Consider the following 14200-nt stretch of genomic DNA (forward strand, 5'->3'; position numbering starts at 1 on the left):
AGTACAGTAAGAATCTGATACCGTAGGATAGTCTCTCCAGAAGAGTGCATGTGTATAGACAATTTTACATATGATTTTGGGGGAGGGGGAAGGGTCAGCCACCCCACTGTCACCCCATGGAAGCAAGGTTACTAACCCCTGCACCAGAGTCCCTGGGTTCCAGACCTTGAAGGAACCTCATTAATCAGCTGCTGAAAGGGGAGGGGCAGGCCCTGCACAACTTCCCCAGATTGCCCACTGCTGTCTTGCAGGTGAGAACAGGATAAGTTGCCACTTACCCGCATGTGGTGGGAGTTTTTATTTTTACTTACTTATATTAATACAGTGCTTTTCAAACTTGAGGGAGCATTATAATCTCCTGGAGGGCTTGTTAAAACACACACTGCTGGGTCTCACCTCAGAATTTCTGACTCAGTAGGTCTGAGATGGGGCCAGATAATCCGCATTTCTTTTTTTTTAATTTATCAATTTTTATTTTATTTTTTTAGAGAGAGAAAGAGAGAGCACAGTGGGAGAGAGGGGCAGACAGAGACAGAGAATCCTAAGCAGGCTTCATGCTCAGTGTGGAGCCCGATGCAGAGGTCGATCCTATGACCCCGGGGTCATGACCTGAGTCGAAATCAAGAGTTGGACACTCTTGGGAATGCAAGCTGGTGCAGCCACTCTGGAAAACAGTATGGAGGTCCCTCAAAAAACTAAAAATAGAACTACCCCACGACCCAGCAATTGCACTACTAGGCATTTATCCAAGGGATACAGGTGTGCTGTTTCGAAGGGACATATGCACCCCCATGTTTATAGCAGCACTATTGACAATAGCCAAAGTATGGAATGAGCCCAAATGTCCATCGATGGATGAATGGATAAAGAAGATGTGGTGTATATATACAATGGAGTATTACTTGGCAAACAAAAAGAATGAAATCTTGCCATTTGCAACTACATGGATGGAACTGGAGGGTATTATGCTAAGTGAAATTAGAGAAAGACAAAAATCATATGACTTCACTCATATGAGGACTTTAAGAGACAAAACAGATGAACATAACAGAAGGGAAGCAAAAGCAATATAAAAACAGGGAGGGGGACAAAGCATAAGAGACTCATAAATATGGAGAACAAACTGAGGGTTACTGGAGGGGTTGTGGAAGGAGGGATGGGCTCAATGCGTAAGGGACACTAAGGAATCTACTCTTGAAATCATTGTTGCACTATATGCTAACTAATTTGGATGCAAATTAAAAAAATTAAAAATTAAATTAAAAAAAAGAGTTGGACACTCAACTGACTAAGCCACCCAGGCTCCCCAAGATAATCTGCATTTCTAATAAGTTCTTAGGTGATGCTGAAGCTGCTGGTCTGAGGACCAAACTTTGAGAACCACTTATAAAATTATTTTACTTCTGTTCATCGGACTGGGCACGGGTCCCAGGACTGACTAGGAAGCTGAGTTTGAGTCAGAGTTAATGGTTTACCACATCATCGCCAGAATGTGCATTCTACTGAAAGCATCCATCAGTGCTAGGCTCAGTGTGAACTCAACTTTCTTTTTTATGTTTACACTTTCACATTAGCATGGTAATGACCTATTTGGCACAATGTTGGAGTTTTGCAAAGCGAAAGTCCTGGGGAACAAGCATATCTCCAGCCTGCATAGAATACCCCGTCTTCAGAGTGCCTGAAGAACCCAGAGCCTTTCAGCTTCCTTAGCTCGGATTGTGAGTTCTCTTGTTCTTTGCATTGAACATAGCTACCCACATTTGAACAAAAATACTAGAGTGTGTGAGAAGCAAACTGGGGTCCCACTGGCCTTAGTGTAAAAACTCCTCTTAATTAAGGGCACCACATGCTGATGGGAGGACACTTCTGAGCATACTGCCTTGCCAGGCAGAATCTTGCAGCAGCTACAGGCAGAGGAGCAAACTCTTAACTGCCAAGTTGAATGCCAACGAGGCTTCTGCTGGTTGCATGTGGTTGAACAGGGTCCCGAGGCACAGTGAGTCCAGGGCTGGATATCATTCCGATGCTGGGGTGATGTTCTAAGGCAGTGCTACTCAAACTTTACTGTGATGCACCCCACGCAGGGGTCTTGCTAAATGTGGATTCTGACTGGGTAGGTCGGGCCAGGACCCCCGCTCCTAGGTGATGCCGATGCTGACATCCGTGACACCTGGGAACTTTTCTCCACTGCCTTTTCACAACTGTGTGGAGACAGAGGTGGAGTTTATTTTAGATAGTCCTGAGAACCTGGGCAGTGAAACCTTTAATCCTCACAAGCAATGGAACAAGTGGACCCAGTCTGTACCTGAAATTCTCATCTAGTCAGTGCACAACCTCCTCATTGACTGGGTACAAAGTCTATGAGAGCCCCTTCTGGCTCCCCCAGGTTGAGGGATTCCTCTGAATGCACAGATCATAATAGTTCACCACCCCCATTAGGGCATGAACCCCTGTGACATGGAGACTTTTTTTTTTAAAGCATAGTTGATGAATAGTGTTATATTAGTTTCAGGTGTCCGACACAGTGGTTCCACAATTCTATACCTTACTCAATGCTCACCACATTGAGTACTACAATACTCATAAGTGTAGACAGTGGCTGGGCTGGGATGTTTTGATGACCTCAAACAAAATATTTTTAAACACAAAGTACAGCCGACACACAATGTTCTATTATTTCAGGTGTACAACTTAGTGATTGACAAGTTTTGACATTATGCTGTGCTCACAAGTGTAGCTACCATCTGTCACCCTACAACACTATGACAGTATCATTGACTATACTTCTTATGCTGTCTTTATTCCCATGACTAATTCATTCCGTAACTGGAAGCCTGCATCTCCCTCTCCTCTCCCTTGTACTTGTTTTGCCCAATCCCTCTGCCAATAAAAGTTTGTTTTCTGCATCACAGGTCTGATTCTCCTGTTTATTCATTTGCTGTTTTTTTTTTTTTTTTTACATTCCACTTATGAGTGAAATAATATGGTATTTGGCTTTTTCTTAGTTCACTTAGCGTAGTACTCTCTAGGTCCATTCATGTTGTCTCAAATGGCACAATCTTATCCTTTCTTGTGGGTGCATAATATTCCATTGTGTGTGTCTGTATATATGTGTATACATGTGTGATGTGTGTATATATATATCATATATACATGCGTGTGTATATGTATATACCTCACATTTTCTTTTTCCATTCATCTATCGATGGACACTTGGGTTGCTTCCATATCTTGGCTATTGCAAATAATGCTGCAATAAAATAGGGGTGCCTACATCTTCTTGAATTGGTGTTTTTGTTTTCTTTGGATAAACACCCAATAACAGAATTACTGGATCATATTTCTAATTTTTTGAGGAACCTCCATACTGTTTTCCAGAGTGGCTGCATTTACATTCCCACGAACAGTGCACAAGTGTTCCTTTTTCTCCACATCCTCACCAATACTTGTTATTTCTAGTGACTGGGTTTTAACATCCTCTGTTGCCCTGATGTTTGGCTCAGAGCCCAATGAATATTTGTTGCCTGAATGAATGAAACAATTTGACTTCCCTTCTCTTGTGGGTAATGAACATCAGCTCACTTCTAGTGTTCAGTGGCATAGCTCACTGTGACATACCATGAAAATGAGGTAGGGGAGCATTTGGGGTGGGGAGGGTTGAATAGAGTGGAGACATTGACTTCCTCCCTTTTACCAAGATTTCTCTGGATGTGGTGCTGAGAAAGAAGCGTAGGAGGACACAAGTGAAACAGGCAGGAATCTTGGTGGCTCAGGCCAGAATATTAGCAGTGGAGGTGATGAGAAATGGGCAGTACATTTTAAGGGCAGGGTCAGCAGGATTTGCTGATGGATTGGCTATGAGGTGTGAGGAAAAGAGAGGAAGAATTAGGGATGATTCCAAGGTTTTGGGCCTGAGTAACTGGAAGCATGGAGATGCCATCAACAGAGCTGGGTGAAGCAGGAATGGGAGACCAGGAACTCAATATTGGAGATACTTTGACACAGTCTACTTGAGACATCTAAGCGGAGATGTCAAGTAAGCAGTTGGGTGTGAGTGGGGTCTGGGAAGAGATAGACCTTTGGGAGTCACTGGCACATAGAAGGCATTTAAGTGTCAAGACTGGATGAAATCACCAAGAGAGATGTTAGGATCAAGGACCAAGCTCTGGGGTGCTCCAATGGAAGAGGAAGAACTAGCAAAAGAGATCAGGGAGTGACCATGAGGAAAGAGAAAAATGAAGAGATGGCAACATCCTAGAAGCCAATGGAAGGAAGTTGAATAAGGAAGAGGCAGGGATCAACTGGGCCAATGCTATGAGATCAAATGTGAGCAGACTGAGAACCAGTCACTGAATTTCACAAGATGGAAGCCATGGCTGACCTTGAGAAGAAGGGTGGTGGTGGCAGAATGATGGGTGGAAGTCTGTTTAGAGCAGTTTAAAGAGAAAAGAATGAGAGCAATTCATGGACTGAGTGTAAATTACCCTTTTAAGATGGCTTCCTGCAAAAGACAGCAGAGAAGCCAGTGGTATCTGACAGAGGCTGTGTATCAAAGCAAAGTTTTGTTCTTTTTTTTTTTTTCAAGATGGGGAAGATCTGAGAGAAGAACTGATGATGCAGAAGAGAGGAAGGTGAAGAGCCAGAGGAAGGTCCTGGATGTGTTCTAGAGAAGAGACTGGCTTCAGTCAGGAGCACAGATGGTTCACCTACTGCAGCCAAGAAGGCAGAGTGTGTGGGTGCAGATGCTTGGGGGTGGGTGGAGATGGTGGAAGGGGGCTGTGGAAATTCTGCTCAGCTGGCTTCAACTTTCTCGGTGAAAAAGTGAGCATCAGCTCAGAGGGAGGGAGCCTTGACACAGGGAGGAGAAGGCTATGTGAGGATAGAGAAGAGAGAGATTCAAAGATGCTGGCCTTGAAGACTGGAATTAAATGGGTACAAGCCATGAGATGCCAGCAGCTCCAGAAGCAGGAAGAAGCTCTCCCCCAGAGCCCCCAGAGGGAGCGCAGCCCTGCCCACACATGGACTTCAGCCCACAGATACTGAGTGTGGACTTCTGGCTTCTAGAACTGTGAGAGAATAAATTTCTCTTTGAAACCACTAAGTTTGTGGTAATTTGTTACAACAGGCACAGAAAACCAATACAGGAGTAAAGGAGATCTGGTTACCAGAAGACCCTCTGCCCTACTCACTACCACGTACCTAGGACCCAGCCCAATGCCCAGTAAATACGTGTGGAATGAATGGATGGGCAGGCAGCTGGGCCCGGTGGCCGCCACACCACCGCTCCTACTCTAGTCTGCTCCCAGCCCAGAGGGTGTGAGGAGCCCCTGGGTTACATGCTGCAGCCATTGTCCCCCACAGGGATTCCAAAAGAGGGATTTGGTCTCTTGGCCTCTAGTCCCTGATAAAGGACCCAGAGAGGCTCAGTACCAACAGGTTCAATCAACCGGGAAATGAAATCACATTGCACAAAAGACTGCGATCTTGTGGATGGGGGCAGGGGTCAGTTTTCACAAAAAGCCATGTCAGACACCCCAATCAGTGTCCTTTACAAAGAGTGACATTTCAGAGCTCCGTCCCACAGCTTCGCTTCAGTCCTGGGTCTACTTAGGAGGTACACACTATCATCCCGTTCTCAGGCAGGGCAGCTGGAGACTGAAGTTCAACTGCAATTGAACTTGCTCAAAGGCACAAAAGGTCAGTGGCGGAACTCGAATCCAAGGCTGCCAGACATCAAGAGGCTAGGTCTCTAATCACCCCACTCACTTGCCCTCATCCTCTGGCTCCAGGTAGGAAGGAGACACTTCCTCACGGCCACCAGTGATCTCCTCCTTAGTTTAGGTTTGCTCTGTAAGAATGTGCTCTGGGCCAGACACAGGCAACTTATAATGTCCTCAGCAAAACTTCAGGAATATCTGAATAAGAGGAAAGAAGACAACTGCTCTTCTTTTCTTTATTAATGGGTTGAGCTACACAAAGACTTGATAAAAAGTTACATAAAAGGCTCAAGCATCGTCGAGACCCTCAGGCATCACTCTCCTGTCACAACAATGGCCATCCGGTAATACTGGGTAGCAGAAGCTGTGCGCTCATGGGCGCTCAACAATTCAAGTATCTTTTGTTCTAGGTAAACCCAACATGGAATTTCTAACCCAATGGGCTGCTAATGGAAGGACTCTGTCTGTGGCTCCAGATTGACTGTCACATGTCTGAGGGGCCTTTGGGTCAGAGCTGCCATGTGTTCGTGGGTCACATCTCTTGGCAAAGTGAGACAGGCCACACTCGGCTCCCAGGCACTCTCCACAGCAAGCAACACGAGGTGGGGTCCAAGTCCTAAGAAAAGCCATCCAAGTGACCCCCGTGTGGCAAAGTACAGGAGAAGCCAGTAGCCAGAGCCCCAGGCTATAGGGGTCGGGAAGATGGCTAAGATTACCTGCTGGAGAGAAAAGTAGCCCTCTAATTGGGGTTGTCAAAATTTTAGGAGGAAATCTGAGAGCACACAGGGGCAAAGGCATGGGGTGGGGAGGTGCAGGAAGGGTGTATTCCAGATGTGAAGGTAGCACTATTCAGGTGGTCTGGAAAACCAGTGGAAACACGAAAATTTCACCAAAGATGAGCCCCATTGGGCTCCTCAGTCACAGAGTAGCATGGCCACCTGATGTTCCGACAGACTCTGCCATGTGGCCATGGACAGGTACTGTGCTGGGGATGCCCCAGGGTACACTCCATTCTGGCCTATCTGGAAGCCCTCACTGCCATAAAAGCCCACAGTTCTCTAAAACACAGACCTGTCTTTTAAAAGTGTTATTTATCTGTGGGCAACACGAGGTCATGGACAATGAAGGCGGACCCCAGACTCAGTAGCAGGCGGCCTTTCCTTAACCAGTTTCCCCCTTGAAGAACGGAGCTGAGTTGTGGGCTGACTGCAGGAAGGATGTTCTGGAAGATGGGGCCAGGTGGGCAGGAGCACTGCTGGGATCAGAAGCAGATGGAACCCCTTTGTCTGGTGACCTTCGTGGCTAAGGAATTCATTCTATGTCAGCCGATCAGCTTCCAATGGGACCCCCCACTCAGTGCAGCCGTGGGGTCACAGGATCCGCAGAGGGCACTAGAGGTGGTCCGTGCCCGCTAGTTTTCCAGCAGCGGCCGCTGCCCACCACCCCTTCGCCACGGAGCATCTCCGTCCTTACTTCTTCCCCCCATCTTGCTGCCGCCTCCTCGTCTCGTCCGCACACGGGGCTGCTGCGGACTCGGCTCAGAGGAGCATAAGGGCTGGAAAGAGCCTTGTTCTGTTAGTGTTTAAAATGTCCATTAACACTACAGGATCTTGGGACACTCTGAAGTGCTCAATCTGGAACGCTCTTTGTTATCTTTCCTTTTAGGGTCAGACCAAAAAGGCCCCTTTAGACAAATAAAGGAGTTTGATTTTCTAATTAACAAAAGTCCCAATTATTTCATTCTACACAGAATCACTCCTCAGGTGGGCCCCTGGGGCTGGTGATCTTGCTGAGTTAGGAACTCAGCACACTTTCAAAACCAGAGAAGAATCCAGGTGTCTCATGTCCAGTTGGGTGCTCACTTTCCCAGGGTTTCTTCCTCCACAGAGTGGCCAGGCCACCTGCTGGGGCTGTTCTAGTTTGCCTAGTGATCTGACTTGTATCACAGGGGAAAGAAGGTCGTTAGCTGTGCTGCCTGGTCTTTCGACCTCCTCTCAGCGGTGCGCTGCTGTTCTTGCTGTCTCTACAAGCACCCTGGCTGGGAAAACCCAGCCTTTGAATCACTCAGAAGCACCCGAGAGGGAAGTGGCATTGTCAGGATGCTGGGGGAGTGTCCCCTTGCAGACATAGGTGTATGGGAGCCATGGCATCGCCCCAATCCTCCTTTCTCCTTTAATTATACGTTATAGTTAAGATCCGAGAGGTTAAGAAAAGTGTGTGCCTGGAAGGCAAGCGAACCTTAAGTTTGCAAATGCTTCGAGGGGTTTGCTCATTTACTGGGCTTTAAGAAGTAGTAGTCAGTCAGTGGACTCAAAGGGAAAATGGCTTCAGGTCTTGCTGCTGTTTTAGTAATAACAGTATTGGATCGTTTTTGGTTAAGATTCAGCACGAACTCGAGTTTTCTGGATGGCGCCCACATTAGCTTACTGTGACGTGTTGAAACGTACATGCCCGTGTCAGTGTGTCTGTATCCGAGAGGCACCAGGCAGCACAGGCCGTGAGAAAGCGGGAAGAGACAGATTCGGGAGAGCCCTCAGAGCACAGAATGGACTCTGCACTATCTGAAAAGTAAACGAACCCCTCTGCAAAGCCAATCAGCTTAATTTATACATTTAAAAAGGATAAGAAAAAACCTTCTTAAAACTGACACGCCTGTGCCAGCCTCTCCGCTCAGCAAAATAAAATTCCATTTCCTAATACCTACACCCTCAAACACAGCAGAACCTTCTGAGTGAATGCATCTCTCTTCTCTCCAGCTTGGAGGCTACGAGTGGGGTGTTCATCCTGAGGCCTCCAGCCACAGTCCTCATTAACTTCCAGGCTCTCCGTCCCTCCACTTCCATGTTGAGCTGAGTTTTGGCACTGCTGGGAAAACTCAGTTAAAAACAACAACAACAACAACAACAACAACAATATTCCAGACATGTTCTCAGAGAGGCCTGCTGAAGACTTAAAGCTCCACCAGTCAGTGGGCACAGACCCCTTTAATAAAATAATAATCACTAAAATAATTTAAAAATCTAAAAAAGACACCCAAGCTCAGACACTTTGGGTTGGAGGCTGGAGCCGGCGGGGAATTGATCATGGCTTGTTTGGTACTTTGTCTGAGGTACACCCTTCAATGTCAAATCAATACTGTGTACTTCAAAGAAACAACGTAGCCACTGAGAGAGACGGGGAGGAACCGGGTTGAATCAACGCCAGGGGCTTGGGTGCTGCTTCTGTTTAGCGTTGCTTCCCTGTCTCTTACGAGACACGGGAAAGCCTGTGCCCTTTTTGGCAAAGCCGGAGCATATCTCCTTCCTGCCCACCCTCCCTTTCTCCCTTCCCGTGCCAGGTCCTCGGGCCAAGGGTCATGGTTAGAAATGGTTTTCAGTGCGGTTAGGCAGTGGAGGGTCCCGAGGGCCGGCCAGTTCACGGTCACTGTGGCCAGGGTCTCAGGCCCGTCACAATATCACGCACTGCAGTTTGTGGGTGCCGGTGGCCCGGTCTCCCCGCCATTTGGTTTTCTTCTTCTTCTTCTGGCTCTTTTCCGGAATCTGTTGCCTTTTGAGACAGTGAAAGGCAGAAAAACAAAGTCAGAATGGGTTTAGCTTCTCCCTGCCCCACCCTCCTGTGTACCAGGTGGGCCTGTTCTGGATGCTGCTGGAGGGCCTGGCCTGGAGAGTGTCTCTGGGACAAAGAGAGTGGAAGGCAGAGAGGGCAGTGCAAAGCCTGTCCTCCTACTGCTGAGAATTCCTGACATCATGCTGTGGCTACAATTATTTAAATCATAAACTACATTATATGTTATACAGTATTGGCCTCTATTTTTGTGTTTCATATTTTTAAAAAAATGATGGGTCAGCTGAGGACAAAAGCTCTTTACATGTTTTCTGGTAACCATTCCTATGTCTGCAACCTGCCCTTGGAACGACAGGTCCCTAACCAAGACATCACCAGCCCATGGTGTGGCAGCATATCCTAACTGGAGGCCCATGGGAAAATTTTTTCAAGCGTGAAGAAAGTAAGGGCTGTACTATCACAGTCCATGCTGGGGAATGAGGACAAAAGGTGTGCGTGTGTGAGTGCATGCACATGGATGTGTATCCTGGGGGTGCTGAGAGGTAGCAGGTGGGGAGTACTCTGTCAGAGCCCCACGTGTGATTTCGTAGCTCGAGCTCACCAGCACATGGCCTCACACTACGTGCTAGATATTTGAGGGCCACTGGGTCGGCTGTTCTGCATGTTGCAGATTTCGGAAGTGGGCAGATGGGCGACAGGGGAGCAGCCAGGAGGCTGGTTCAGTCCTCTAAGCACAAGGTGGTTAGGGCTTGGACCCTGACCATGCAAAGGAATGCAAGTGAGACCACGGACCAGGATTTCCGAAAATATTTGCAGACTGGCAGTGTGTGCAGTCTGGAAAGGGGCTCATGTGCCTCGCTTTAGAAATTTGAGCCTAGGAATTAGAACGGTGGTTGTTCAGGTGACATGTCCCAGGGTGCTCTGGGGTCAGGGTGGGAAAGAAGAGACAGACCTGTCAGTGGTGCTGACAGGTGCGGTGGTGTGGGGAGAACCCCAGACAGGGGGAGGGAGCTGCCCTCAGGGAGCCTGAGCTGCAGAGCCTAGGGGAGGCCAGAGAGGAGGCTGAGTGAGCACCACCGGCAGGAAGGCTTCTGGATTCCCCCACAGGTGGTAGGAGTGAGCGCAGGTGTGGGAAGGCAGGTGGGAAGGGCAGGGAAAAGAAATGAATGGAGGTACAAGAAATCCAAAGCAGGCCCAGAACTGTGCATCCTGGGCCTTGGAACAAGTGCTGCGTTCCTCCAGCCCTGCGGGTGCCCATCTTGCCGCAGAGGCCCCGCTTCTAGGGAGGCGTGCCATGCTCACCTAATTACCCTCACCAGGTCATGGAAGGCTTTGTCGACGTTGAGAGGTGGGTCCTTGGCACTGGTTTCTATGTACGGAATCTGGAAGGCAAAGCTCGACTTGGTAAAAGTGGCTCGGGGGTCCACCAAGCCCTGTTCCCTAAAACCGCAAAATCTCAGAGGTCCTGAGGAACTGCCTGCCTTTAGACACCCTCCCCCCACCACAGAACCCCAGCTCCAACAACCTCAAGCCCTTTGGTAGCTTCTTGTTCCTTACGGCTGGAAAATTTTACCAACAGCTTTTCCATTTCCCTCTTGTTCTCTAGTCATAGAGATCTTTAATAGCCCCCCAAAAATAGAAAAGAAGTGATCTTTTTATATACTTGAGGACTAAAGACTGTTTCATTTATCAAACTAAAATAGGATCTGAGGCCATTCTTTTTTTCTTTCTGAGGCCCATTTCTCCACCGTGAAGGGACCTCTGCCTCTTCCTGGGCCCTCTCTAGAGGGGACTGTGGCGGGAAAGGCTGAGGTGAAGCTGGGCCATGGGCAGGACTCTGCACCCTGGTGACCCCTAGCCGGTCTGTGCCTCCCCGCCCCCAGCATCTATGAGTCTGGGAGCTCAGCACAGCACAGTCTGCATCTATGAGTCTGGGAGCTCAGCCATGTTTACAGAAGGCTTGTGCCTGCACGTTTAATACTGAGGCATCATCATCCGCCTGAAAGGCAGTCAGCACATGGAGAGATGTGGCTGAGGTGGCCCCACAGGACAGGTGTTGAGGGCCATGTCTACACTGAGCCTCGGGCCGGTACATGGAGGGGAACGAAGGTTCCATGAGGTCAGGACACAGCCCTGAGCACACCTCTTCTCCTGTAGCAGGGACCCCACAAAGGCAGGAAGCATTCATGCCCACTCCTCCATCAGTGGAGAGGGTGTGGGGTTTGTACCAAATATACAGGCTTCCCCAGGCCAGAGAGGTAAGCAGCTTGTGACCAGACTCAAGAACTGTGGTAAATTTCATCACTTTTTCCTGGTTACAAAACTAAGGCATTTCATTGTAACACTTTCAAAAAAGAAAAGCCCAGTGAAGAAAATAAAAATGATCAACAGTTCAAGTGCCTGGGTAAGGGGATGACAGAGTAAGCTGCTACTTTGGAAGAATGTGTTATAAACGACAGCCCAGAACATACCCTAAACTATCTTCACACATTGCTGTGGCTTCAGACAGAGGTCTTGTAGTTGACCCAGACCCCAAGGTCAGGGCACAGGAAGCACGGCTTGCTCAGACTTTAGAAGTAGTCATCCAACAAATCTCTGAACCTCTGAAAACACTGAAAGAAAACTGTCCTCCACTGTAGGTTGTTTGATTGAGACGACTGTGATCTGTTTCGCCCCCCAGGTCTCAACATCCCTGACCTCACTGAACCCCCCCCCCCCTTAACCGTCTGCGGTGAGCAAGTCTCTCCATTGTGCAGTGGGAGACTGAGCTCAGAGTCTGACACACTTGCCCAAAGCCACACAGAGGCCAGCAGAGAATCAAGGTTTGAAGCAGATGCATGTTCCACTTGCTGCCTGGCCTCCCACAGACAAGTAGGGGTGCTGAGGTCATTGGCAGAGCCTCTTCCAAGCATGGCAGGCACCCCTGTTAGCACCTAGAAGCCAGAGACCCGTGGCACCCTGTGAAGCCAGGACAAGGCACTTCTATGTGCACACTGAGAGGGGAAGCGGGAAGGTGCCAGTAGTGGGGCCCGGGACCTAACTGGGACCCCTTCACATCCTGTGACCCTGCCAGCTCAGCAAGTCCATGGATCCGGGGGCCCCAGACCACTGCTGCCTGCTGTTCCCCTGCACCACTCAGAAGTACATCACTTGTAGCATCCCCTAGGTCCTCAGGCACCCCCCTCCTTCTTTCTGGGCGTCTTGCCTCTACCAGTAAAAAAAGGCTGATGTGCATTTTCTGGGTTCTTAGAATTCTAGGGTTTCAGGAGCAAGGAGACTCAAACTAAGGGAAACCCTGTAATAAACGGTAGTACGCTCTGACTCAGCCACAGGGCTAAGAAATGCCATCTTCCTGCACAGGGTGGGGCACCGGCCTTGCCAGCTAAAGAGGAACTTGCCTTATGAGCTCTAAAATAGGATGTTATCGAGAGTAGCTCGCAGAGTCACTTGGTCAAATAAGTCACTTGGCTGCAGGAGAAAGATGGCTGAGAGAGGGGAGACCCGGTTCCGGAGGTGCGTTGCTTATCTGCAGAATGGAGCTCCTGCTGCCTGCACAGCACCCTCCCCTCTGCACCCACCCACCCAGCTGCTTGGGAGGGACGCACACAAGGTGAAAGCCCTAAGGAAGCCTCCTCAGGCCAGTGTATGGAGCCCAAGGCTGTGAAACGGAGCCGGCTCCTCAGGCCTGTCTCTGTTCAGAATGTTCTGCTGCTGAACCAGCTCTGCTCTGGAGACTTCAGGGCAGCCCTGTCCTGGTCAATCACTCCCTCCTCCTTGAGGCACCTTCTTCACTTGGCTCTCATGATGCTCTGCTTCGGCCCTCATGTGTCACTGACCACTCAGGCCCTTTTATAGCTTCCTCCTCACTTCCCCACATCACTGGTTGAAGTGTCCCAGCCTCAGTCCCTCAGTTTGGGGCCCTTGCCCTACCTACACCCACTCCCTTGGTGTTCATGGCTTCAAATGCCATCTACATGCTGCCGATTGCCAATATTTACCCCAGATGCTATATCTGGCTGCTGTCTTGGCATTTCCATCTGATCATCTGCTCAGCTCCGTAAATGACACAGATATGCAAGCAAGCTCCTGTCTTGCACACACTTAATCCTACTGTCTCCTCTGCCCAGCTACTCTCACTCCTGTCTTTTGAAAGTTGCTCACACCCAAACCACAGGGTCACCTGCCATTCCCTTCTTTTTCTCTCACCCCATATCCAATCTGTGCACAAACCCTGTTGGCTCTCTTAGAGACATGTCCAGAATCCAACCACCTCCTTGCCACTTTCACGAGTCCCACCCTGGGCCATGTTAACCTGTACCTGGATTATTGTGGCAGCCTCTAACTCGTTTCCCTGCTCCCACGATTGGCCCCTACCAACCCTACTCAACACAGCCACCAGAGAGAAGCTGTCCAGCCATAAGCCAGACCTCATCACTCATCACTCAAAGCCCTCCAGTGGTTTCCCGTCTCCCTCTGAGTAAAAGCCCATAAAGCCTTAAACCCCTTCTCTGACCTGACCTCCCGCTACCCACCCCTCCCACTCCTGCTCCAGCTGGCCTTGCTGATCCTCAAACTCCCACCTCAGGGTCTTTGCATTGATTATTCCCTCAGCTGGAACGTTCTTTCCCCAGAGGTCTGTGGGGCTTACTCCCCCACCTCCTGTAAGTCCTTGCTGAAATGCACCCTCCCTAGCAAGGCTTTCCCTGACTACCCTATTTGGAAAAGCATCCTCCTCCACCTCACATACCTGACCCCCTTCCCTGATTTACTTTTTTCCATAGTACATGTCACCTTCCAACACACTGTAATTTGCTTTGTTTATTATCTTCTCTTGTCACTAGACGTAAGAACCATAAAGCAAGGGGTTTTGTTTCCCAGGGCCTAGAGTACAGTTAAGTGAACATGTGAATGAACACAGA

The 14200-nt window shown here is 49.0% G+C and overlaps 1 protein-coding gene across 7 annotated transcripts in view; it reads right to left on the reverse strand.

The window, feature by feature from the left end:
- Nucleotides 1–5939: 5939 nt before the first annotated feature.
- Nucleotides 5940–14200, reverse strand: part of MRAS (muscle RAS oncogene homolog) — a 55120-nt gene continuing 46859 nt past the window's right edge. For all 7 annotated transcript variants that reach the window (XM_023260531.2, XM_045037547.1, XM_019810658.3 and 4 more), the window contains 2 exons: nt 10584–10663; nt 5940–9263 (listed from right to left, as the gene is read on the reverse strand). In XM_023260531.2, coding sequence (XP_023116299.1) covers nt 9164–9263; nt 10584–10663 — 180 coding nt within the window. In that variant the 3' untranslated portion in view covers nt 5940–9163. The remainder of the gene's footprint in view (nt 9264–10583; nt 10664–14200) is intronic.

This window comes from Felis catus, chromosome C2 (genome assembly GCF_018350175.1).
Source record: "Felis catus isolate Fca126 chromosome C2, F.catus_Fca126_mat1.0, whole genome shotgun sequence".
Lineage (NCBI taxonomy): Eukaryota > Metazoa > Chordata > Mammalia > Carnivora > Felidae > Felis > Felis catus.